General features: G+C 41.8%; 1 protein-coding gene across 1 annotated transcript in view; it reads left to right on the plus strand.

Moving 5' to 3' along the window:
• The window catches only part of kcnq3 (potassium voltage-gated channel, KQT-like subfamily, member 3), a 74,982-nt gene extending 52,366 nt beyond the window's left edge, over positions 1-22,616 (plus strand). Inside the window, exons 3-16 of the mRNA XM_047367216.1 lie at positions 5,078-5,168; positions 5,266-5,392; positions 6,998-7,170; positions 7,617-7,790; positions 8,965-9,075; positions 11,155-11,250; positions 11,359-11,453; positions 11,851-11,877; positions 16,983-17,182; positions 17,269-17,374; positions 19,664-19,795; positions 19,875-19,970; positions 20,077-20,164; positions 21,411-22,616. Of these exons, the coding sequence (XP_047223172.1) occupies positions 5,078-5,168; positions 5,266-5,392; positions 6,998-7,170; positions 7,617-7,790; positions 8,965-9,075; positions 11,155-11,250; positions 11,359-11,453; positions 11,851-11,877; positions 16,983-17,182; positions 17,269-17,374; positions 19,664-19,795; positions 19,875-19,970; positions 20,077-20,164; positions 21,411-22,070 (2,176 nt within the window). The 3' untranslated portion in view covers positions 22,071-22,616. The remainder of the gene's footprint in view (positions 1-5,077; positions 5,169-5,265; positions 5,393-6,997; positions 7,171-7,616; positions 7,791-8,964; positions 9,076-11,154; positions 11,251-11,358; positions 11,454-11,850; positions 11,878-16,982; positions 17,183-17,268; positions 17,375-19,663; positions 19,796-19,874; positions 19,971-20,076; positions 20,165-21,410) is intronic.
• The last annotated feature ends 675 nt before the right edge of the window (positions 22,617-23,291 follow it).

Genomic DNA, 23,291 nt, shown 5'->3' on the forward strand with positions numbered 1-23,291 from the left:
GTTAGACAGGCGAGCTCGGCTGATTGATGGATGAGCTCAGAGTCTGAGGAACGCTGCTGATTGATGAGCGAGGAATGGCCTTTAGGAGCGATTGATCAGACTGAACGCCCACAATAACAGAGGTGAAACTTACTGTTTCTGGAGTCTTCTGGGTAAATTCTCCTGGATTCCTCTGATGAATGACTGTTACTGCTATGTTTAAAGCATTATTTATCTTAATCTCCTTTGAAACGACCCTAAATGCGGAACCAGGAAGACTGCTGGAGATAGGCACCAGCTTCCCCGTGACCCACTATGGAATAAGCAGTATAGAAAATGACTGATTGACTGTTTGAGGATCTGCTCTGCCTTCAGCTCCGTCTTCAGTGTTTGATGGACTGTTTCCACCTTATTTCAACGCATCAACAGAAAGCTAAGTCCAGAGTTTAGAAAATAACTATACCAAAGATGACCTGAATGAACGACCTGGTTTGTGCCCCATAATCGCTTCAAATATGTTCTTCCAAGTTTCCTGTAACCTAACGTGACACCAGTAGGTGGCGAGAAACAGCATCCTGAGCATGGCTAAAGTGGTCCTGGGTTGAATTCTCTCCCAAATCAGTTGAAGTACTCGTTTATTTAAAGCTTTTAGGAATATTTTGTTTAGAAATATTCACGGCACATCCAGAAGTTGGGTGAAACTGTCCTGCAGGGTCAGTAAATCCAAGCGTTAATATTCCTTTCTCTGCTCCAACCGTTTAGCTGTCAGTAACAGAAGAGCTGCATCCTTCCTAATAAACGTTTTCTGTTGGCATCGTTTCAAAGAGCTGCAAATCTAACCTGCTGTCAGCGTTGAACTCCAACGGAAATGACCACAGATTCCTGACAGGGCTGCAACCTGAACTCTGGCCAACATAAAACAGAGCATTAAATAATTAATCAGCTGAGTCGTCTAGAGTAAAGCCCACAGAGAGGTGCTGCAGTAACGGCATGAACCAAACTGACCACTAGGACGCGATTTATTTGTAGACATGCAGGTTGAATTCAGGGATGATAATTTCTCAATTAAATCTGTGACATCATAAATCTTTGCACGCTGGGCTGTTATCCAGACAGTTGAGAAAAAACTTTTGATTTTGTCAGATGTTAGAAGCTAGAGTTGCTGATGAAGCATAATATTTTTCTCTCCTGATCTGCTTCATTCTAGCGTGTAAGAGTTATTATAAAACCCTCCTGTGAGAAATCCTGGCTTCAATAAAGGTCACTCTTTAATCTTGTCCTTCTGTCTACAGTCATTAACACTGTACTGCTCTTCCCCTTTCTCACCACTATTTGCATATATCTGAGAGTTTTAACTGTCAGAAATGCAGCGTCTGCACTCACTTTATTGAATCTCGCCTATAAATGGGTTGTTAGGAATCCTCCAGGGACATATTAACACCGGGGAGCTCCATCAGGACCGGGCTTCCACTGGGCCAAAGAATGTAAAGTGAATTATAGAGGATGCGCTGATCATCAATGTCTTGTGACTTGTAAAGGCAGTGAAATTATATGAACCTATTAGATAATTCTTATTTTCAGTCCAGTTCCTGACCATTGTCTGAACATGTTGTTGATTAAGTAACCTTACTCTGACCTATGAATTATTCTGGCATAAAAGTAAGAGATGAACCAGTCTTGTGTTCATAAATGGACAAATTAAATTAGATCTTTCGGCATTTAATTACTAGCTGCTTATCATAAAGAAACAATTTGTTCCAGTTTCTTTAAACCTTTGATGAAATCCTCAGCTCACACAATCTGACAGATAGAAAATGGTATGTTAGCTCTAATATGGTGAACCCCAAAGAGGTTTGAGTTGAAACTTGAACAACTGAAGGATGATGGATCTCAGGCCCTGCATCACTTTCTGATCATCTTTAACTAAAAACCGTTTGTGTTGCATTTAATTTACTAATGCATACAGCATTTATTAAATTATTGTTACACTTTTTAAGTGTTTCCCATGAAGCAGCAGATAAACATGGTGATTTAAAAACAGCATGCTGTTAGCTTTACCTGTTTTACTTCACCTCATCTTCAGCTACGTTTTCCTAACTCACCATGTTTTAACATATCTTAGCTTGTTTTATCTTATGTAAGCTTAGTTTAGCTTTTTTTTTTTTTTTACCTTAACTTAGTTTAGTTTAGCTTTAGTTACCTTAGCTTAGTTTAGCTTCGGTTACCTTAGCTTAGCTTAGTTTCCTTTTGGTTACCTGAACTTAGTTTAGTTTTGTAATTATTTCACATAATCTCGGCTTAGTTTATTTTATTTTGGCCTTTATTACCTGAACTCACTTTAGTTGAATTCTTAATCACTTTACTCATCTTAGTTTAGCTTGCTTTGCCTATTCTCATCCTGGCCAATGGTTAGCTTAGTATATCTCAAATTAGTTTAAATTGTTAGCATTTATCTGTCAGCCTGACTCTTTACAGGCAAAGAGTCCTGTTAAAGAATGAAGAAAAGTTAAAGTACAAGGATAAACTTCATAAAGTCTGGAGAAGTATTAACTGGTAATATCTGAGAAGTTTTAAATATCCTTGTGTTTGTTAATGTTTACTGTGGCTGCAGGGCTGGGCAGATTTTGCAATCTTTCTTAGCTTCATTCAACCTTGTGATGAAGTAGTGAAGTAGCACTGAGACTCTTGGACCATTCCACCTCTCTTTCACATAAACCAACAGGAACTGTTTCCCACTGAGTGTCTGTCCTCTGTGTATGTCTCCTGCTTGGATAAAAAGCTTCATTACTTTGACCGCTTCCACGTGAGACTCCAGGTTCAGTCTAACACACTCCATCTGCAGCAGGCCTCTCTTCACCTTCCTTCTTGCCGAAGAAAATAGATGGGAAGAGATTTCTCCTTTGGTGTCCTGGTGGCTGTTTCTCTACAGGAAAACCTTGATTGCCAATCACAACACAGATGGGATTCTGTGCTCCATGTATTTGTCCAACAGTCAGGTAATGGAGTGCCACAGAGAAGCCTGAGTGTTACACATTCACAGTTTTGGTTGGTTCAACTAATGGTGATAACAGCTTGAGGTGTAAATAAGGCCCCAATATGATGTGTTCAGTTAAGCATTTTAATTTTAATTTGTTTGTATTTTTAATCTAGATTAAAGGTGTCAGCTCCAGTTTGAACTGGCTCCTCTATATTAGTGGGAATGTTCCTATTATCTTCTATTAGTTGATCTGACTCCTGCGATATTATCCGACCTATAGAACTGGTTTTGGTTCCATAAATATCCTCAGAAAGGCTCTGCTTGTGTTGCACTGGATGTGTATTCATTCATTAAACCATTTAAAAAATCTTGTCCAGGTTTAAACTGAAAATGTAAAGTATTAATAAGGTGATTAATGATTTACGATATTCCTGCCTTTTCTTGCTCTTCCTGTGTTGTTTAACAATCATCCATGTTCTTCTGTCTAATTGAACAGTTTGAATCTGAAGAGATGGCAGATCTAAATCTGCTGATCATAACAAGGGAAGATCGATTTTTCTTGCTCACTCTAGGATTATCTCCAACCTCTGGATACCTTTGAGGAAAAAAGCTGTTTTACACTAAGAAAGCACAGAATTTGAAGGCAATGCCACAGGCAACCAGGTCCTCCAGTCTGGGTAACTTTTGCAGAACTGTTGTTGGCCTCAAACAGTGCGGACCTGCAGAAAGTAAAGAAAGGAAAGCAACACCAGTCCTGGGCCATGGTCCACAGACTGACTTGATAAAAACTCACTTCTTCTTATCTGGTTATCATGCCAGAGGCTTGTTAACAACCAGGGGTTGAGTAAGCGAGAGGGATTAGTAGATTGGCATAGTATCTTCAAATTTAATTTGTATACCGTTTGGTCATGGAGGACACAGCATCAGGTCATGGTTTCAATTTACTAGTCGGTCTGGGTTCCAGAACTCCAGTTGTGATCATGAGATGTAGTTATTGACTAAAAATGGTTGGATTTACCCATGGGAGAGCATGGGGAGCTCAGCAGAGATGCTTCTTTGCAGATTGGATAGTTGGTATAAAGACCTTTTAGTCAATTTCCTAGGTAGGTGTTTGAGATGTCCCACTGGGGGGCGACTCAGGGGACAGACCCAGGATTACTGGAGACTTATCTCCTGGGTGGCTGTTTTCCTTTCCACTGTCACCACATGCATGTTCAGTGTAAAGGATTGCTTCAAAGTTAATGGCTCAATGCAACCAACTGTCCAATGTTGCCATTTGCTGGTCCAGGAGGAGTTATTGCTGGAAAGTCAGTGACTCGATGCAATTAGCTGGGCTTCCTTAAATCAATTTTTTTTACCTTCTGGCACAACTGACCTTGACTGCATTGTTTTATAACTAGGATCAAATTGGAATGAAGGACTTTAAGTCTGTGCACCTGATTGGATTGCATTGCCCACATATTCCTGTATATAACTGGTTTGTTTACAAAAGTGCCTTAAGACGGTGTTTATTGTTAATTTGTGCTAATAATTCATTCATTCATTCATCTTTATGTGAAGTACAGGTTGGAAATAATTTGACAGTAGAGGGCAGCAGTGGTCATAGTCTGTTGTATCTGCATCTGACATGATCTTTCATGACCATTAATATATGTTTTGGCAAAAAACACAGTATTTATAGCGTATTGTATTTTATTTGAGAGATACGCGAAACACAATAACGTATTAGAGTTTTTTTAAACCACTGAATAAATAGATCATAATGTCCCTTTCACATACGGACAACCGAGGGACAAATGACACTAAACGTTATGTGATTTTAAAGTCTGAATACCTCCTTCAGAATATGCATCATACTGGTTCAATGTCCATTATGTCGTTGTTTATTTTAAGTCTCTAACCTGAAGTCACTGATCAAACACATCGTCTTATTCTAAGAGGCAACGGTGCCCTCTAGTGGCAGCAGCGACGCATTTGCTGTTTTCCTGAATTCTTGCTCTTTCTCTGCTGATTTATCATACACATATTTGTCTTATGGTCCATGTTGTGAATATGATCAATGTAAAGTTGTCTCAACAATGTACTCTGAACTGTTTTTGCTTATTTTCTGTGTCTCTGCAGGTTTCTAATTGTTCTGGGATGCTTGATTCTGGCCATACTGACCACATTCAGGGAACATGAGAAGGATTCTGCACACTGGCTGGTTATACTGGTGAGAATGACTTGTCTCTCCGCACACAATGTAACTGAAAACATTTAATAGAGACAAAAACACATGTGAGGAGTGAGTAAGCATGTTTCCTCTGCAGGAAACATTTGCCATCTTCATATTTGGAGCAGAGTTTGCACTGAGAATCTGGGCAGCTGGTTGCTGCTGCCGCTACAAAGGATGGAGGGGAAGGTTGAAGTTCGCCCGCAAACCACTGTGCATCCTGGGTGAGGAAGTGGAATCATAAATATGTTGACTCTCATAAATGAAATTAAAATGCTCCCTGCAAGTCTTGCTCAATAAGTCATTTGTAAAACTGATAGAAACACTTAAATATACAGAAAGGTGGAAAACAGCTGAAATATGTTGGGGAGCACAACAATGAGTATTTCCCAGAAATAGATGGTAACTAAAAATGTTCAGAAAATGAACTATAAAAATGCTAAAACTATCCGGGCAGAACGAGGTCTGCTGACAGTGGATCTCATTTAGCTTTATCAGCTGCCCTGAACAAACCAGCAGCTTTTCAGAATAAATTTTCAGTAATTGGCCAGAAATCCTCCCTTGGAAAAGGCTGTCCTTCAGTTTCCTGACAGTCAGGACTACTAAAAGCTGCTGGAGACACTAAACATCCTTACTTTGTCCAGATTTAGAACTGCTTCAGCCCTTTAAACTGCCACTGAAAGGCTGAGGACACCTGATTTGTCCATCCTGACAGAACTGTGCAGCTCTGAGCAGCAGCCAGGCGGCAGTAACAATGAACCAATGATGCTCATAAGTTCCTGCATCGTGGCTTCGATCGATAACTATACTGGGATCAGACTGCACACAAAAAGGACATCAAAACACGCAACTCGTTTTTTCTCGATACATCCTATGTTATTGCTGAGCCCCAGTTTGCAACAAAAACAGCAATCCATGCTTCAGTTCACAGAGAGCTGGACTGAATTATCAGTTTAATGTCATTTTGACTTCTGTACAGTAACAGTTTAAATTTTATGATTTTTCTTATTGAGATTTTAAGACTGGATGTTCACCTTAGTGTGATGATGTCCCACAGCCCAGATTTTAATGCTGTGGAATACTTGTAATTTAAACTACTCAGTTTTGTCTCCACATGAACAGTTTACACGTTGGCATTTTTGTCTGTTTTGGCCCAGTTTATCTCCCTCGGCTGTAGGAGAAGTTCTGTCAAATCAGCCCAGAGGGCAGAGAGGACAACCCCAGATTTATATTTACTCCCATTTTTTTGGAGACTCACATTTGATTCTTGCTCTACATAAGGAGCAGTGGGACCATTTTTACTGTCTTTTTAAACTATTCAGATTGGTTAGGTAGATGTTTATAAAACATTTATATTTGAAATGTTCATGTTTTGCAGTTGTTGACTGCTCTTAAATGGACTAAAAGTTTAAAACCAGATTTGACAAATTTAAACTAGTATAGATAGATAGATAGATAGATAGATAGATAGATAGACAGATAGACAGACAGACAGACAGACAGACAGACAGACAGACAGACAGACAGACAGACAGACAGACAGACAGACAGACAGACAGACAGACAGACAGACAGACAGACAGACAGACAGACAGACAGACAGACAGACAGACAGATAGATAGATAGATAGATAGATAGATAGATAGATAGAGTGTATCATCTAGATCACTTTGCTGGTCCCAGTTCCAGATAAAGGAGACATTTGAATAATGAAAATTCAGTGATGGCGAATAGAGATGCTGAAAAATGTCTCATTTTCTCAGTCAGGTCACACACATTAAGTCATCAGAGAAACGTCCTTCCACAAACTTTCCTCGTTCTGCTTTAGACATCTTCGTGCTGATTGCCTCGGTGCCGGTGGTGGCGGTGCGTAACCAGGGTAATGTGTTGGCCACGTCCCTGCGCAGCCTGCGCTTCCTGCAGATCCTGCGGATGTTACGGATGGACCGGAGAGGAGGCACGTGGAAACTTCTGGGCTCTGCTATCTACGCACACAGTAAGGTAAGGTTGAAGAGGCTCCAGAGAGAAATTACTGGGAGAAAAGACGTCTGCAAACACAGGAGCCTCGACTGCCACTCTGTGTATCAACTATAAATTCCTAAAGACGTAAATTTAGATTTACCCGTTGTTCTAAAAGGGTTTAATCAATTCTCTCAGGGATGCTTTCCCATTAAATCTGTTGTCCTCCAACCAAAAGGACAAAAGTTCAGCTTTCCTGACAGCTGTATCTGGTCTACCAAAATAGGATGCTCAGCTGTCACCGCTGCTTTGTAAAGGTGATGTTGTGCCTTTTCAGTGGAACCACAGAGGTCAATTCTCTCAGGGCAAAACGGTCAGTAGAAGGGAGAATGCATTGCTCTAATATATGATAAGAATAGCCTGATATAAACAGCAGAGACTTTACCATATGAGAGGTTTTACAGTCATGGGTGTTGGTTTGTCTGCAGGAGCTGATCACAGCCTGGTACATTGGCTTCTTGTCTCTGATCCTGGCATCTTTCTTGGTCTACTTGGTGGAGAAAGACGACGGCTCCGTCAATGTTTCTGACCAGGAAAACCCCACGATGCAGACCCAGCAGCAGGACTTTGACACATATGCCGATGCGCTGTGGTGGGGGCTGGTATGTACAGTGTTGCACGTTGGTGTCAGGTATGCATGGACCTGGAACAACTTTGCACACGCACAAACATGAGTTGTGTGTTTAGAATAAACAGACACAAATCGAATGTATTAAAAAAATTAGCTCTGTCTTGTACAGGGAATCCTTGCAAGTCAGAAAATAATTATGAATTCTCACAATATGTTGATGACATCCTTCTTTATTTATGATTAAGCTGGAGATCAATAATGAAAAAAACTGGAGTATTTAATTTTCCACAGTAGAAGTCAGATAAAACAGATCGTTTTCTTTGGGTTTTAAAACAACAAACCTTATAGTATTTGACCATAAACATCCTTTTGACGGTGGAACCTGGTATCTTCTGTGAGGAACCATAAAGTTGTTTTTATAAGACTTGTTTTTATTTATACATTAAATTAATTACTAAAGGTGAAAACTTTTTTTAAAACATTTTTCCACCCTTTAAATGTAGGTATAACTTCTTATTCTTATTCTTATTCTCTTCATTCTCTTAAAACAAATGATTCAAGCAAATATTGAATGCCTTTTAGGGAAAGGATTTAGTTATCTGCTGCATGGCTTGGCATGTGGTCAGACTGTTTAACATCTGTGTCATTTTTTTTATTTCTGAATTTTCTATGTATAAATTTAACAGAAATAACTACACAGACATTGGTTTCCATTTAACTGATTGAAAGTTTTGTCAGATGATGCTCTGCTGAAATAAAATCTGGATTTCCTTAAAATGACTGCATTTAAAAACATCTAAAACCTATTCGATGGCTTTTGAGGCCAGTAATCTGATGATAACAATTTTAGTATATGAGAATGAGAGCAGCTTTATTTAATATATTGGCTACAGTACAATTAAGCTATTTGGATGACTGTTAATGGACAAATAGTTCTTCTCCACGTTAAAAATGATCTGTGTAAATACAGATTATGACTTCCTGCTGTAATGAATGAAGCATGAAGCCATTTGTTCCTCATTAAATCCGTCAACCTTCAACCAAAAGTAGAAAACTTCAGCTTTCCTGATAGCTGTGTATCTGATCTGGTCCGGACCAAAGTAGGATGCTCAGCTGACACCGCCTTCTTTGTAAAAGGGATGTTGAACCACTGGAACCACAGAGGTCACGGAGTTCAGGTTTCTCCTGGTTATTCTCCTCTCCAGATCACGCTGACCACCATCGGTTACGGGGACAAAACCCCGAAGACCTGGGCTGGGAGACTGTTAGCCGGCACTTTCGCTTTGATCGGAGTTTCCTTCTTCGCTTTGCCTGCTGTGAGTATATTCCTTAACGTTGAGTTATGGTTGTAAACTGATGTGATGCACTGCTGCAGATTATGAAGGTTATATTAACAAAATCCTCAAAAGATATTTTAGGTGCTTCTGGTGGTTTTTACAGTAAATTACAAAACTGTAGCAAGAATGACGTTAATACATCAAACCCTCACTGTTACTGACTGAAACTCATAAAAAGTATTATGAGGACCTTTTTAATTTGGTCAAAACTATTACCGATAACATTGAGAAATGGGATTGTGTTGATCAGGTGCTGCATCTGTTGACTCTGTGGTAGTTGCTGGTATTTATCAGCTCTGGATCATTGGAGCACAGCTACCAACTGCACTGGCTCATTTTCTGTAAAAATGTTGCACCTAGGGTCGCAGGAGTGGGAACTGCTCCCATAATGTTTCACAAAACCACACATTTACTGACAGTAACACTGAGAGCAAACACCTTCACATGCGACTCTTCGGTCTGAGTTGGCCGCCGTGTGTCTACACATCAGCGCCACACAGCACTGGTTAAATGTGGTGCAGACCCCGCGTACTTGGTGAAAAGTTAAAGAAACCTTCTTGCCTCAATGAAACAGTGCATCTGGAGTGTCTCGGAAGAGAAACATGTGTTCATCGGACCAATTCGGACTAAAATCCTGATTCTTGTTATGTTGACTCCTTAAAACTGAGTCTAAAACTTGTCAGAGCGGCAGCCTGGGGGAGGAAACTGTCTCTGTAGCGGCGCCCTAAAGGTAAAAGTCCATGTGCAGGGTGTGTGGGGTCAGCAGAGGTTTTAGCTGCTCTTTTCCTGACCCGAGACCGGTCCTAGACCTAGTCCTGGATAGAGGGAAGGTCCACCATGATGATTCTCTCTGCTGACCCACTTGGATGAAGACAGGACAGACTGAATAATGGTGTTGTAGAAGATGACAAGCAGCTCCTATGGAAGGCTGTACGTCTTGAGTTGCTGCAGGTAGTATAGTCTTTGCTGGACCTTCTTCAGAACAGTGTCTGTGTAAGGACCATCTCAGGTCCAAAGACAGGGTGGTTCCTAGGAACTGGAAGTGGTCCAAAGCAGACACATTGTTGCTGAGAATGGTGAAGAAAGGCAGTGTAGAGGGTGTTCTCTGGAGGTCCACCATCATCATCATCCCTACTGTCTTGAGTGGGTTAAGTTCAAGGTGATTCTGACCGCACCAGCAGCCCAGTAGATCCACCTCCTGTTTATATGCAGACTCATCACTGTCCTGGATCAGTCTGGATCAGGAGTTTCACACATGGGTCCGCTGAGGTGCAGTCATTTGTGTAGAGGAAGAAGAGGAGTGGGCAGAGAACACACCCCTGGGGGGCGCCGGTTCTGATGGTTCTTGATGGGGAGAAGATGTTTCTCAGCCTCACCTGCTGCTGCCAGTCAGTCAGGAAGCTGGTGATCCACTGACAGGTAGAGGCAGGGACTTTGAGCTGGATGGGCTTCTGGTGGAGGAGGTCTGGGTTGAAAATGTTGAAGGCCGAGCTGAGGTCCACAAACAGCATCCTGGCGTAATTCCCTGGGTGTTCAAAATGGTGCAAAATGAACTGTAGTTTCAGGTTGCCTGCATCATCTGCCGACCTGTTTGCCTGGTAAGGAAACTGCAGGGGTCCAGCAGGGGGCCCGTGACGTTCTTCAGATGCTTCAACACCACCTGCTCAAACGATTTCATGACCACAGATGTCAGGGCGACAGGCCTGTAGCCATTTAACCTGTGATGCGATTCTTGGAAACCAGGATGATGAAGTAAGAGGAACCCTCACACAGCTCCAGAGACATGAATCCAATGAGTGGGTCGTTACCAAGCCTCTGCAGAACTTACTAACATGCTGATGAGGAAATTAAGCCATTTGGTTCAGATGTGTTGGAGAAGGGATGCATCTAAAGGTTGGAGCTCAACTGGTTGACTTGTTAAAGACCAAGAGGGAACAAATCAAAGACGCTTCTGACAGATGAGATCAGAAGAAGCTTTATTTACCAGGAGGTTTGACTTTTTTAGAAAACGTTTTGGATAGGTAGTCCACCAAACTGCTGCTTTGGTTTTGACTGCAGGGGATTCTGGGTTCTGGCTTGGCTCTAAAGGTCCAAGAGCAGCACAGACAGAAGCACTTTGAGAAGCGGCGACACCCGGCAGCCGGGCTCATCCAGGTGAGATATGAGACCTTAAATCAGAAACGTGTGCTGATCAGATTAAATCTCTTCATGGCTGATGAAAGTATTTCCTTCCATGATGTTATTCTGTGTTTTTGGATCCAGTCTGCTTGGCGGTATTATTCCACCAATCCAATCAGGGAAGATCTTATTGCCACGTGGAGATTTTATGAAACGATCATCTCTCTTCCCTGTTTCAGGTATGTGGCTCGATTCTTCCTCCATGCTTAGAGCACAGGAACGTTTTAATTAAAGTCTTCTGCTTGCCAGAGCCTTTAACAAAACTCATTTTAATGTTTTCCTTCCAAAAAGCCAGATTCTCTTTTTATATTTTAAAGTTGTCCAGATCAGTAGTTCTTCATTCCTCATCTGTTAAGAACTTCGTGCAGAAAAGAGTTTGGACCTGGTTGTCTGAGGTGTACTGAATTGGACCTTTACATGCAGGCACAGACACACAAACTCAGTATCACCTAAAAATACCAGCGACTTGGCGAGTGTGGAGGTTTTGCAGTCCTGTAGGTGATGATAAATGTTTGATCAATCTTAAAGGTTCTTGTGTAAATGACCTTTTGTCCTTTCTCTGTCTCTGTATGAAAGGAAGGACACCTTGGAGGCCATGGTGAGGTAGGTCACTGAGCTCCTGCAGAGATGTCGTAAATTACAGAGCTGTGCCTACAGTAAAGACTCCCTGATGGGCTTTTAATTAGTCCCACAAACTGAACAGAGTGAATAATGAACATTTCCTAAAATATCCCAAGCAGTGTGTCTTTAAATAGCTTCATATATTAATGTATTAATCCATGACTCGGATAAATGACTCGGTAAAGATTTTGATTTTGAATGCTCACACATTCTGTAGTCTCTCACTCTGACATTTAACACCATTTAAGCTGAGGATATTTTTTGAAACATTATTAGTGAGTCCATTAGTCCTGACTGAATTATGAGTGACGATTTAGGTCCATTAATTGGAGCCGGAGATCAGGAGATGGGTTCTGAGGGGAGATGGATTTTGGCTTTGTCTCTCAGCTCAGTGGCAGTAATGAGTTTCTACAGTCCATCAAACTGTTAGATTACACTGAAAATATTTGATTTGAAGTTATAATAAACTTGTGTTTTTATGACGTTTTAGTCTACTGAACTCATTATGGATCTTCTACCTTTACTGCTCCCACCATATTTATTGGCATCCGTGGTGAAGATGTGTGAAAGGTCTTTTACTGCAGCACTGCTGTACTATAAACCCACAGTGAAGGATAAACACAGCTCAAACAAAACAAACATTTCTGAAAGGTAAAAAATGTGAATGAGAGCAGCAGCTTTAATCTCACCCTTAAAAAAAATGGAACGTATCTGATCTTCGGGCATTCGGCTGTTTGGGATCATCGTCCTGTTGGTGATCCAGTTTGGGCCGAGCTTCAGCTTTCACACAGGTGACCTCATATTTGATTCAATGTCTCTAGAGTTCTCAAGTCCTTTGGCTGCAAGACAAGCCCAACTCATCAGCCCTCCATCACCGTGCTTGGCAGTTGGTATGAGGTGTTTGTGCTGAGATGCTGTCTGGTTTTCTCTAGGCCAAACATCTGTACTTCAGTCTCATCTGTCCAAAGTGCATTGTTCCAGATGTTTGTGGTCCATTCAGATGCAACTTTGCAAAACTCTTGGATTTTTTGGTAATTTCTCTGAGCATTGCACGGTCTGACCCTGAGCTGAACCTGTAGGGATGTCCACTCCTGTGAAGATTGGCAGCTCCTTAAAGTTTTAAGCCTGTGAATAATCCAACAGCTTCCTATGTACGGTCATTGCTGATGTCTTTTCATCCTGGCATTGCGTTTTTACAATGTCTGCCGCTGAAGTCCAGGGCTCCGGTTTTGATAGGTCGTCACTCTGATGACGATTCACTAATCAATATGTTTGATTAGCACCAGACTACATTACCTGTTAAACCCTCTTTAAGCGTAATGGATGCACTTGGTTTTTCCCATGAGTGGAGCTGCGACAGGAGCTGCCACTTTTTTAAAAACCTTGCTAGTACCGAGTTTGGACCCTGTATTGTTTTTACAGCTTAAATTCTTCAGGACATAGATTCAACGAGGTATCCGAAACATTTCTCAGAGGTTTGGATCCTTGTTGGCATGATGGCATCAGTCAGTTGCTGCAGGTTTGTTGGCTGCACATCCATGATGAGTCTCCCGTTCCATAACATCTTAAAGGTGCTCTGTTGGACTGAGATCTGGAGACAGAGCCGATTACAGTGAACCCATTGTCCTGTTGAACAAACCAGTTTGAGATGACTTCAGCCATGACTTGTGACATGGTGCATAGTCCTGATGGAAGCAGCCATCAGAAGATGGGTCCACTGAGGTCATAAAGGGGTGGAGATGTTCAGCAACAATGGTGTGCAAACAAAATATCCCCACACCATTCCACCACCACCACCACCAACAACTGTAGCCTGAGCCATTTATCTGAGGCAGGATGGAATAATAAATAAGCAGATAATAATAAAGACTCATCAGACCATACAACGTTGTTCTAATCTGTTGTTGTCCTGTGTTGGTGAATCTGTGTGAACTGCAACCTCAGTTTTTTGGTTCTTGGCTCACCACCAGGTGTGGTCCTCTGCTGCTGTAGCCTATCACGTTGTGCGTTAAGAGAAGGTTTTCTGCATACCTTGCTTGTAACGAGTGATTATTTGAGCTACCGTTGCCCTTCCATCATTTCAAACCAGCAGGCCCATTCTCCTCTGACATCAACAGGGTACTTTCATCCACACAACTGCAGATTACTGGGTATATTTTATTTTTTGGACTATCCTCAGAGCAGCCCCTCTGGCACCAACAACCAAAGTTACTTAAATCCCCTTTCTTCCTTGTTCTGATGCTCAGTTTAAACTCAACGTTTCTGACTCAATGAATTGAGTTGCTGCCCTGTGATTGGTTGATTTAGTGTTTGTGTTAACAAGCATTTGAACAGGTATACCTAATAAATTGACCAGCGAGTGTACATTAGTTGTCTTCCTGAGCTCAGCACATTAGGCTCTCTATCTCGCTCCTCCTATGCATTGTGGGTATTTATTACCACCGACTGCATTCAGTTGTCATGCTTTCATTTATTCTCTCAGCTCCTCGTTAAACAATCAGATCTTTATTTTTCTGTGGAGCTCCATGTGTTATTACCTATCAGACTGCCTGTGAAATCCGGCAGGCATTTGGATTCTCTTCAGAACACAAAGAAAACAATAAAACCATGTCCGACTCTGAAGGAGCTGAAGACCCAGAGACAGATCCGAGTCTTTTAGAATCAACAGCTGGGAAAAGGAGTCGGACATTATCTGGTTGCTTTGAGGGAAGAGGTGGACTTCCTCCAGGAATTACAACACATTGGGAGCTTTCACAAACGGCTGATGAGCCATGTTCTGTGCTTTGTGAAATTAGACCTTTTATCAAAAGTTTCATGGCTAATCTGTGATCTTTTCCCTGCAACATGAAGAGAAAATGATCCTTTCTGAGAGGTGGTTTTACAGAGTGGATGAGTGTTTTGTTGATGCTGCCAGGAGACCCTTTCAGATCTTCTCTTCACCAGTTTATTGTGATCTCTTTTATCTCTAAAAGTTTTATCTTGTCATTGAAAATAACAAGATTTTCACAGGAAAACCCTCTTTGAACAGATTTGTGCAGCTATAGTGAGCTGAAAGCTTCAGACTTTCTGATCTGTTAGACATAAGATGTGTTTTTTTCTCCTGTTGTCTCCCCTCATTTAGAAAGATCCGCGGGATAATCGCATCTCATTTTCTGCTCTTTATTCGCCAAGGAGCGTTCAGAAAGAGGATTCCCTCTTCCTTTAAAGCCTTCCCTTTCTGCAGCCTCTCAGCGCCGTAATCTGTTGTCCCCATTCTGCCTCGAGGCCACATAGAGGCTCATATTGTGTCCGCTGTGGGAGCAAAGTCGCTGAGAATGCTCCACATTTCAGAGGCCTCATTTGGACCGATGTCGGCTCCGGTTACTCTCCCCACCGCCCTGCCTCTTCTGAGGGACACAGGAGTCTTATTTTACCCAGGGAGCTGTGTCTTTGTGCTGCCAAATATTGTCACAAGACCAATCTCCTTCAGCTCTTTGACGCTTCCTTCTGCCTGATGAGCGGCTCTGATACGTAGAACGAGCAGACCCTGAAGAAGCTCTCTGAGTGTAAAGCAAAAAGGCCGCCGAGATATTCCAGTTCAAGGTTCAGGAATTCCAGCATGGTATACAGGAATATCTAAAAGAAATGTAATATTTTGAAAAAGTTCAGTATTTTTGTCACTCAGAAAGTGAAACTCATAGTATATCGAATTCTTACACAGAGTCAAATATTTCAACCCTTTATTTCTTTTGATTTTGATTAAAGCTTATAGAGAACTAAGAGCCAAAATTCTGTGTCTCAGAAAATAAAAATTACACAAAATCAATAAAAAATTATATTTCATGTCAGGTTTCTAAATAGTATATGAATTTCTATGAACTCAATACTCAGTCTGGGGTCCTTCTGCATGAATTATTGAATCAATGCGGCGTGGCATGGAAGAGATCAGCCAATGGTTCTGCTGAGCTGTAATGGAAGCCCAGGTTGCTTTGATAGCAGTCTTCAGGTCATCAGCAGTTTTGGTTTTGGTGTCTCTCATCTTCCTCTTGAAAAGACTCCATAGACTCTCTGATGGGTTCTGGTCAAGCCAGTTTGCTGGTCAATCAACCACAGTAACACCATGGTCACTGAACCAGCTTCTGGTACCTTTGGCAGTGTGGGGCCGGTACAAAGTTCTGCCGGAAGATAAAATTAGCATCTCCAGCAGAGAGAACCATGAATCGCTCTAGAACTTCCTGGTAGATGTCTGAAATACATTTAGAATTATGTCAGACAGCCTTTAATTTGATCTAACAATATGAATGGACTGAATTTGATTTATTTGAATTGAATGTGGACTGAACAACTGGTTAAATAAACAGAAATGGTTCAACCTTCTGCAACTGGCCGTCTCAGTGCCCAGAGCTAATTCCTGTAGAAAACCTGAGAGACAAACTGAAAACAAGAGGCCGTCTGACAGGAATCAGGACTCTGTATAATCTGGAGACATTGAAGAGTGGTCAGAGATACAGTACTTTTTTCTGTTTGATCCAGCTTCGGAAAATGTTATAGGATAAAATCAAAGGTAAAGAAAATATCAAAGCAGAGGTGTCAGTAAGTGGGGAAATGGTCACTAAAATAAAACCGTTAGTCAATGAAACTGTAACTTTTGACAAAAGTTAGGCTGGTTCTCCTTCAGAAAATTTGTATAATGTAATTAGGAAATTCTGAAAGAAAAACCAAAAATTGAAGAACAACAGTTATTTCTCTGATCCGTTTGGATTGTGTTTCTTTAACATTGATGTCCATTTTAAGGCCACATTTTATTGACAGTGTAAGAGAAGTTAAAGTAATGGCAAGGTTCTGTGGTTGGTATGATCCATATTAAGGGGTCTGGTTTTTTCATATGTATCATATTATCATAAACTTACTGTAAATGTTGAGTATGTTATATTTCCTATTTTAGGGGTAGTCCCAGTCTTAATGAGTGTGGTAAACCCCCTGATTTCCATATTTCTGCAATTAATGAAACAGCTTTTCTTATTAATGTCAGCATTACACAAGATGTAAAAATAGTTCAAAAGTTGGTTTTACCCTTGATGCCCAATTGCTTTTCTCTTTGACTTCAGTCAGAAAGTGAGCTTGCTGGAGCGCGTTCGCCTTTCCAGCGCGAGACCGTCAGTTGGGATGGTCAAGAAGCCCACGGTTAATGCCGAATCCATTGAGGAGAGTCCCTCCAAGGAGCCCAAACCTGCTGGCTTCAGTAACCGTGAACGCTTCCGCACCGCCTTCCGCATGAAGGCCTACACCCTGCGCCAGAGCTCTGAAGGTAAGAGTCCAAAACCCAAAAGTATATCAACTCTGGTGTTCAGTATACATCTGCTGAGTTTATGTTATCTGGTGTTGGTCTTACAGATGCTGGAGCCCTTGCAGACCCAGTCTTAGAGGATCGGGGCTTCCCCCCAGAGATTCTCCTGGAAGAGATGATCCCAACACTGAAACTGGTCATCAGGGCAGTCAGGTCAGGAGCTCCAAATGCTGAACTACAGGGTTATGCAACAGTTTTGAGTCATATCTCACTTGCTTTACAGTAATCTTGAACTCTGGGCCTAAAACTAACAAGAAATCTGCTGAAATCGGAGGAAAAAACCTCTTTAGAAAGCCTGGAGAACAAGTGATCAAGACCACCTAAGAAAATACAGGATGGTCTGACTGTTAGAAAGGAAATTAAAAAGAAATAATGGAGTCATCCATCCATCCATTGTATATGCTTCCTTGATCTTGTAGGGTCTAAAGAGAGCTGGTCCCAGCGGTCATTGGATGAGAGGTGGGTCGCCAATCCAACACAGAGACACAGGACAAACAACCATGCCTAACTGATACCTAAGAGCAGTTTAGAAAGACTAATTCACCTAACAGTCATGTTCTGGACTCTGGAAGAAACCAGGAGTACCTGGAGAGAAGAAATGCATACTTGGGCAGAACACAATAAATCCAAGCATAAAGACCCAAGACTGGGATTTAAATGGAGTCATAAATATACCTAACAACTGAAGTCTGGCCCTTTAGAAAGTCTAAAACACCTAAAGCTTCAACCTAAATAAAGGAATGGGGGCTTCATGGTTTATAGAGAATATCATCAAAAAAACAAGGAACCCACAATCGTTAGATTTTCATTTCTGAAATCCATCATGATTTGGGTTAATCCTTTTCCTACTTCTTTGATGCTTTGTTTTTTCACCTTGGTGTCTTGCATTAATAAAGCTGAATTATATCGGTTCCACTCTACTATATTACTGGGTCAAGTGTTTGTTGTCAACAAGAATTTCCTGGTTCAAAGTCTTAAAACAAGCAAGAAACCAGTGTAATTGGTCCATGGGTTCAAGCATGTGTGCTCAGTATGACCTTTCTTTTCAGCAGTACAAAGCTGAATGTGTTGACAGCAGTCATGTAAACCAGAGCTCACACATGTTAACAGTGTGTTGATGCACCTATAGGCCACACAGCTGACATAATGCGGGAATTCAATCTAGCGTGAAGACCTGTGAGATGAGTGATTAACCCTTTGAAAGCACTTCTTCCTTCCACCCCATTATGTTGGGGCTGAATAGTGCCCTGAAAGGGAAACTCAGACATGAAGGTTTTTAGTTTCAGAACTCCCAAGACTTTCTGCCAAACACTGGATGTCCTGCAGCAGCCGTGGACTCTAGGAAGAGCTGCAGATAACAGTCCTGTGGGTGGCAAAGAGTTCTCAAGGACAATAACATTTCAAAGAACTTGTGGATGATAGGGTTGAACTCAAATATGAAGAGTGTTAATCCTAAAGTTCCCATTGTGGTGGTGTGCATTATGTCTGGAAAGGAGGGTTGGAAGAAGGAGCTCCTGTCAGGTGACCCTGTTCAGTAAAGTGCATTTTACCAGACTGGACATGAGTCAAAGGTGAGTTGGCGCAACAAGCAGATTTGTCTGGGCTGTGAGCAATGAACGCTTACTTTAACTACCAGACTTTAAGATGAAGATAATCAGCTCCCAAGCACTGAATTTGGACTGAAAGACTAGTGCCATCAATGCAAGGACTGGACGTAGCAGATCCAGAGTGCTTGTTTTCATAATGTTCCTACTTTTTGCATGGTGTCACTCCAGTCCAGTAGGAGGCAACAATGTTCAGTAAGTAATTTCTCATCATCCTAGGGCAAACGTGAACTTGCTAGGGAGACTTTGTTTCCCTTCTTTACAAGGAACCACTGTATGGTCCCCAAGGAGAAGCTGGGAAAGGTTGTTGGGAAGAGATATCTCGGGTTTCCTCTTCCATCCTTTAATAGGCAGATGGAAATGGGCTGATAGATGTCCGAGGGGCTGCTCTGTGGAACAAGTGGTAGCACTGTTGCCTCATAGAAAAATGATCCTAGGTGTGAATCCAAAATGGGGCTTTTCAGTGTGGAGTTTTGGTACTCTGGGTTCCTACACCATCCAGACATCCACGTTAGGTTTTTTGGCCTAACGTGGAGTGTGTGCATGCATGGTTGCATTGTCCTGTGATGGATTGCCGACCTGTCCAGGGTGTACCCTGCCTCATGCCGCTGGAGATGGGCACTAGCTCCCTGTCACCCTACAAGGATAACTGGGTATAAACAATGAATGGATAAATGGATGGTTGGATTGATTGATGTCCTAAGGTGTTCTTAGGTTTTGTACGATCCTTCTACCATTTTTGGAAAGTATAGTTTGGTAAACTCTAGAAAGTTGCAATGCTTTGACTGATGCAGTTTCGTTCCACATTGAAATCCTCATCTTAGACTTTGCTTCACAGGATCATGCAATTTCTCTTGAACAAGAAGAGGTTTAAGGAAACTCTGAGGCCTTACGATGTCAAAGATGTGATCGAGCAGTACTCTGCTGGACATCTAGACATGCTCTGCAGAATTAAATACCTCCAGACAAGGTGAGCAGACACATCACAGATGTGAAGGGATAGTTACATTCCTCCTATGTGCCATGCTTAACATGTTTCTTCTTTAAAGGATTGACATGATTCTTGCCCCTGGACCTCCCCTTACCCCCAAAAGCAAGAAGCCCCAGAAAACGCCCTTTAACTACCCATCCAGTCAGTCACCCAGGTACTGTTACACCATTCTAAATCACTAATACCCAATTCTGTCATGTATGCTAATGCCTCTGGAATTGCTGTACACTCTTCATGTAGCTGATTTCTCTTTGGTTCAGGCATGAGTCCTACTTAGCCAAAGCCACGTCCATGCCAGATACTGAAGACCAAAGCATGATGGGTAGATTTGTAAGGGTGGAGAGACAGGTGAGAATTCAAATTTAAAACAGGCCATATACCCTATAATTTACCTGTTTATGTTTAACTACAAATAAGAATACTGTGCATGGGCCTAAGCCAAGAGGGCATTTGCCTTGTAAAGACACTGCGGTACAACATGTATTTTACTGACAGACATTTGTAAATAGTTTTACCTTAAATGGAGAGATGGGTGGCATTCCTCTGGTAGGCAATCAATAACTGTAACTGAAACAAATTCCAAACAGCTGACTAAAATAAATAAAAAGGGGTTTCCTCACCTCTGTTCATCATACACAGCTGACTGACTGCTTGGAGCAACAGGTTTGGAAGATGTTTGACAGGTGTTGGCATTACAAGAAAATATTAACTTTTTGAAATATGGGAAACATTAAAACCTTAACACTGCCATTTTTTTTTATTTGTCAATTCTGAGAAAATTGGTAGATAACAGGTTAGATGTCTGTCAGAAATCCTGAAGAATCAGTTTTTAAACTCTTGGGCTATTGAATTGTTCCTAGCTGACAGCAGTGGCACCAATGTGGTCTTCTGTTGCTGAAGCCCATCTGCTTCAAGGTTGAATGTGCTGTGCGTTCAGACACAGTATTCTGCCAACCTAGGTTGTAATAAGTGGTTATTTGAGCTCCCTTCAGGCTATTCTCTGTAAACCTCAGAGATGGTTGTGGGTTAAAATCCCAGCAGATCAGCAGTTTCTGAAATAGACGGACCAGCCTGTCTGGCACCAACAGTCCTTTCCACTTTCTGATGCCCAGCGTGAACTTTACCACGTCTAGATGCCAGAATGCATCAAGTAACTGACTTATGATTGACTGATTCACTGTTTTCCTGTCTGAAAGCAGTTAAACAGTTGTACCTAATAAAGTGGTCGGTGAGTCTAGCTGCATTTTGTCCAAACTAAATTGTAAAGATTTATTGGGTTACTGATGGAACTTTTCTTTGGATCAAACAGAAATTTATTTAAGTACCTTCTCTACAAAAGCTTTTTATCTGGTTTATACTCAAGACATTCAGAAGCATCAAGCACTAAATTTATTCATAGTTCAAGATCATGAAAACATTTGAATACACTAATTTCTTCTGTGTGGAATCAGGCATAAACCATATTCCTGTTCAGAACCTGAATAATAAACAACTGAACTTGCATCCTTCATGGTTCTGAGCTTTGATGTTGGAGAGTCAGTCAGGAGTCCTTTTCCCAAGCTTATGGATCTGGATGAATGTGTCTCTGTTTCAGGTGGAGGACATGGAGAAGAAGTTGGACTTCCTGGTGGACATGCACATCCAGCACACAGAGCACCTACAGGTGGACTCAGCGGGCGATGCCCGTATGACCCTGGAGGCTTGCGACCAGACCACGAACAGTGAGATCAGGCGGGTGTTCCTCAATTACTCAGAGGTGTTCCCACAGATGTCGTACCAGGTGCCTGTTAGCAATGTAAGTCCGACCTGCAGCAGAGGACGAGGAAGCAGACAGGCGGTCGGGTTGGCAGGAGGGAACCTGGCACGGCCTGCTGCCATCCCTACGTATACAGAGCGTCCAACCGTGTTGCCCATCAGCTCCCTGCAGGACTTGACGTCAGGGCCGGGCAGGACCACATGGGGTCGGGGGGGTGACTCGCCGCTTTCTCTGCTGTCTGTGAACCACGAGGAGCTGGAGCGCTCGCCCAGCGGCTTCAGCATTTCAGGAGAGCGGGAGGGCGAGGCAGGAATGGATCGGTTGATGGGGGCTGCTGTGGCGACTGGGGAGGCCAGCTGGACAAGACCCAGGCCGTGCTACTTGGCTGAGGGGGAGACGGACACGGACACAGACCCCTTCACGCCGAGTGGTGGGGCCCTGCCTCTATCCTCCACTGGGGAGGGGTTTGGGGATGCTGAGTGGAACACGCCACCCTGAAACACGTCGGTCGTAACGATTCTGAGACCTTAAATCCATCCCCTGCCTCTTAGCCCAGAACCACTGGGTCAAAGCCACACCTTTGGGCTGAATCTTTGGGACGAAGGTGAGTCTTATCTGCCTCTCTGCTGCACGTTCTAAACGAATGGTTATCCACCTTCAGAGACCACCACAGTCCAGGTAGAGCCATGGCAACGGGTCCGTCCCAACAAGAAAAAAAAAGGGAAAGTAAACAGTTTGTAAAAAAAAAACTCTGTACAGTGCACTCACAAAAATCTAAGTAAAAAAAGAACATTATACATAGTATATACACCCAAAAGCTTTACTGCTGCAAAGCCAACCGCACTGCATGTAACGCATGCGATTTTTAGTGTAGACACTGCAAATTCAGGATATATCAGGAAAAAGAACAGAGATTGAATGGAAACATATACCTGCTATGCCATTTTGTAACACTTATTTTTTATATGAAGACATCTTTGATTTTGCATGGTTTGCATGATGCTGCACCATTCTTGGGGTGATAATTAGAGGGCGATACTGGAACCAAAAGTCTCCTGTCTGTTTTATTTGTTCCTCACCAACCATCTGTGTGGCAGATTGTCGTCTGCTCTGACATTTCTTATTTTTATGATTTTTTTTTTTTTTTTTGCTGGAAGTCATCTAACAGATTTACAAACTAATATAGTTAAAAAATATTTGAAACACAACATTTTTGATGCTTTGTTGGCACATGAATTCAGGGATATAAACTGCCTGTGTTTCTTTCATTAAAAAAAGAACTGAGACTTTATCCAAGATAAATATTAGCTAATATAATGCAAAAGAGACATAAACATGCTGTCCCACCAGAGTATTGTTGAGTATAGTTTTCTTACTATTAAAAATCAACATCCCATAATGACAATGTAGCAACAAGTTTTCAAACATCTTTACAAATTTACAATAAATTTAAGTATTTAAACATAAAAGGTACATATGTTTTCACATCATTTTTCTTGGCACTTAAAATTTAACAAAAATGCATAAGAGGTCCTGATATGAGTCCACCTGCAGTTCATTGAGCTGATGATCTGGAGTGAAGCACTCGTCTATGGAAGATCTCACAGTTAAGAGTGCAGACCAGAGCAGGAACCAAGTCATGAAGTCATGTAGACTTCCTCTTGTGTCAAAGCACGAATTTAAGGATGGATACAACATTTTTGCACCATTGGATATCTA

Source organism: Girardinichthys multiradiatus, chromosome 6 (genome assembly GCF_021462225.1).
Source record: "Girardinichthys multiradiatus isolate DD_20200921_A chromosome 6, DD_fGirMul_XY1, whole genome shotgun sequence".
Taxonomy (NCBI): domain Eukaryota; kingdom Metazoa; phylum Chordata; class Actinopteri; order Cyprinodontiformes; family Goodeidae; genus Girardinichthys; species Girardinichthys multiradiatus.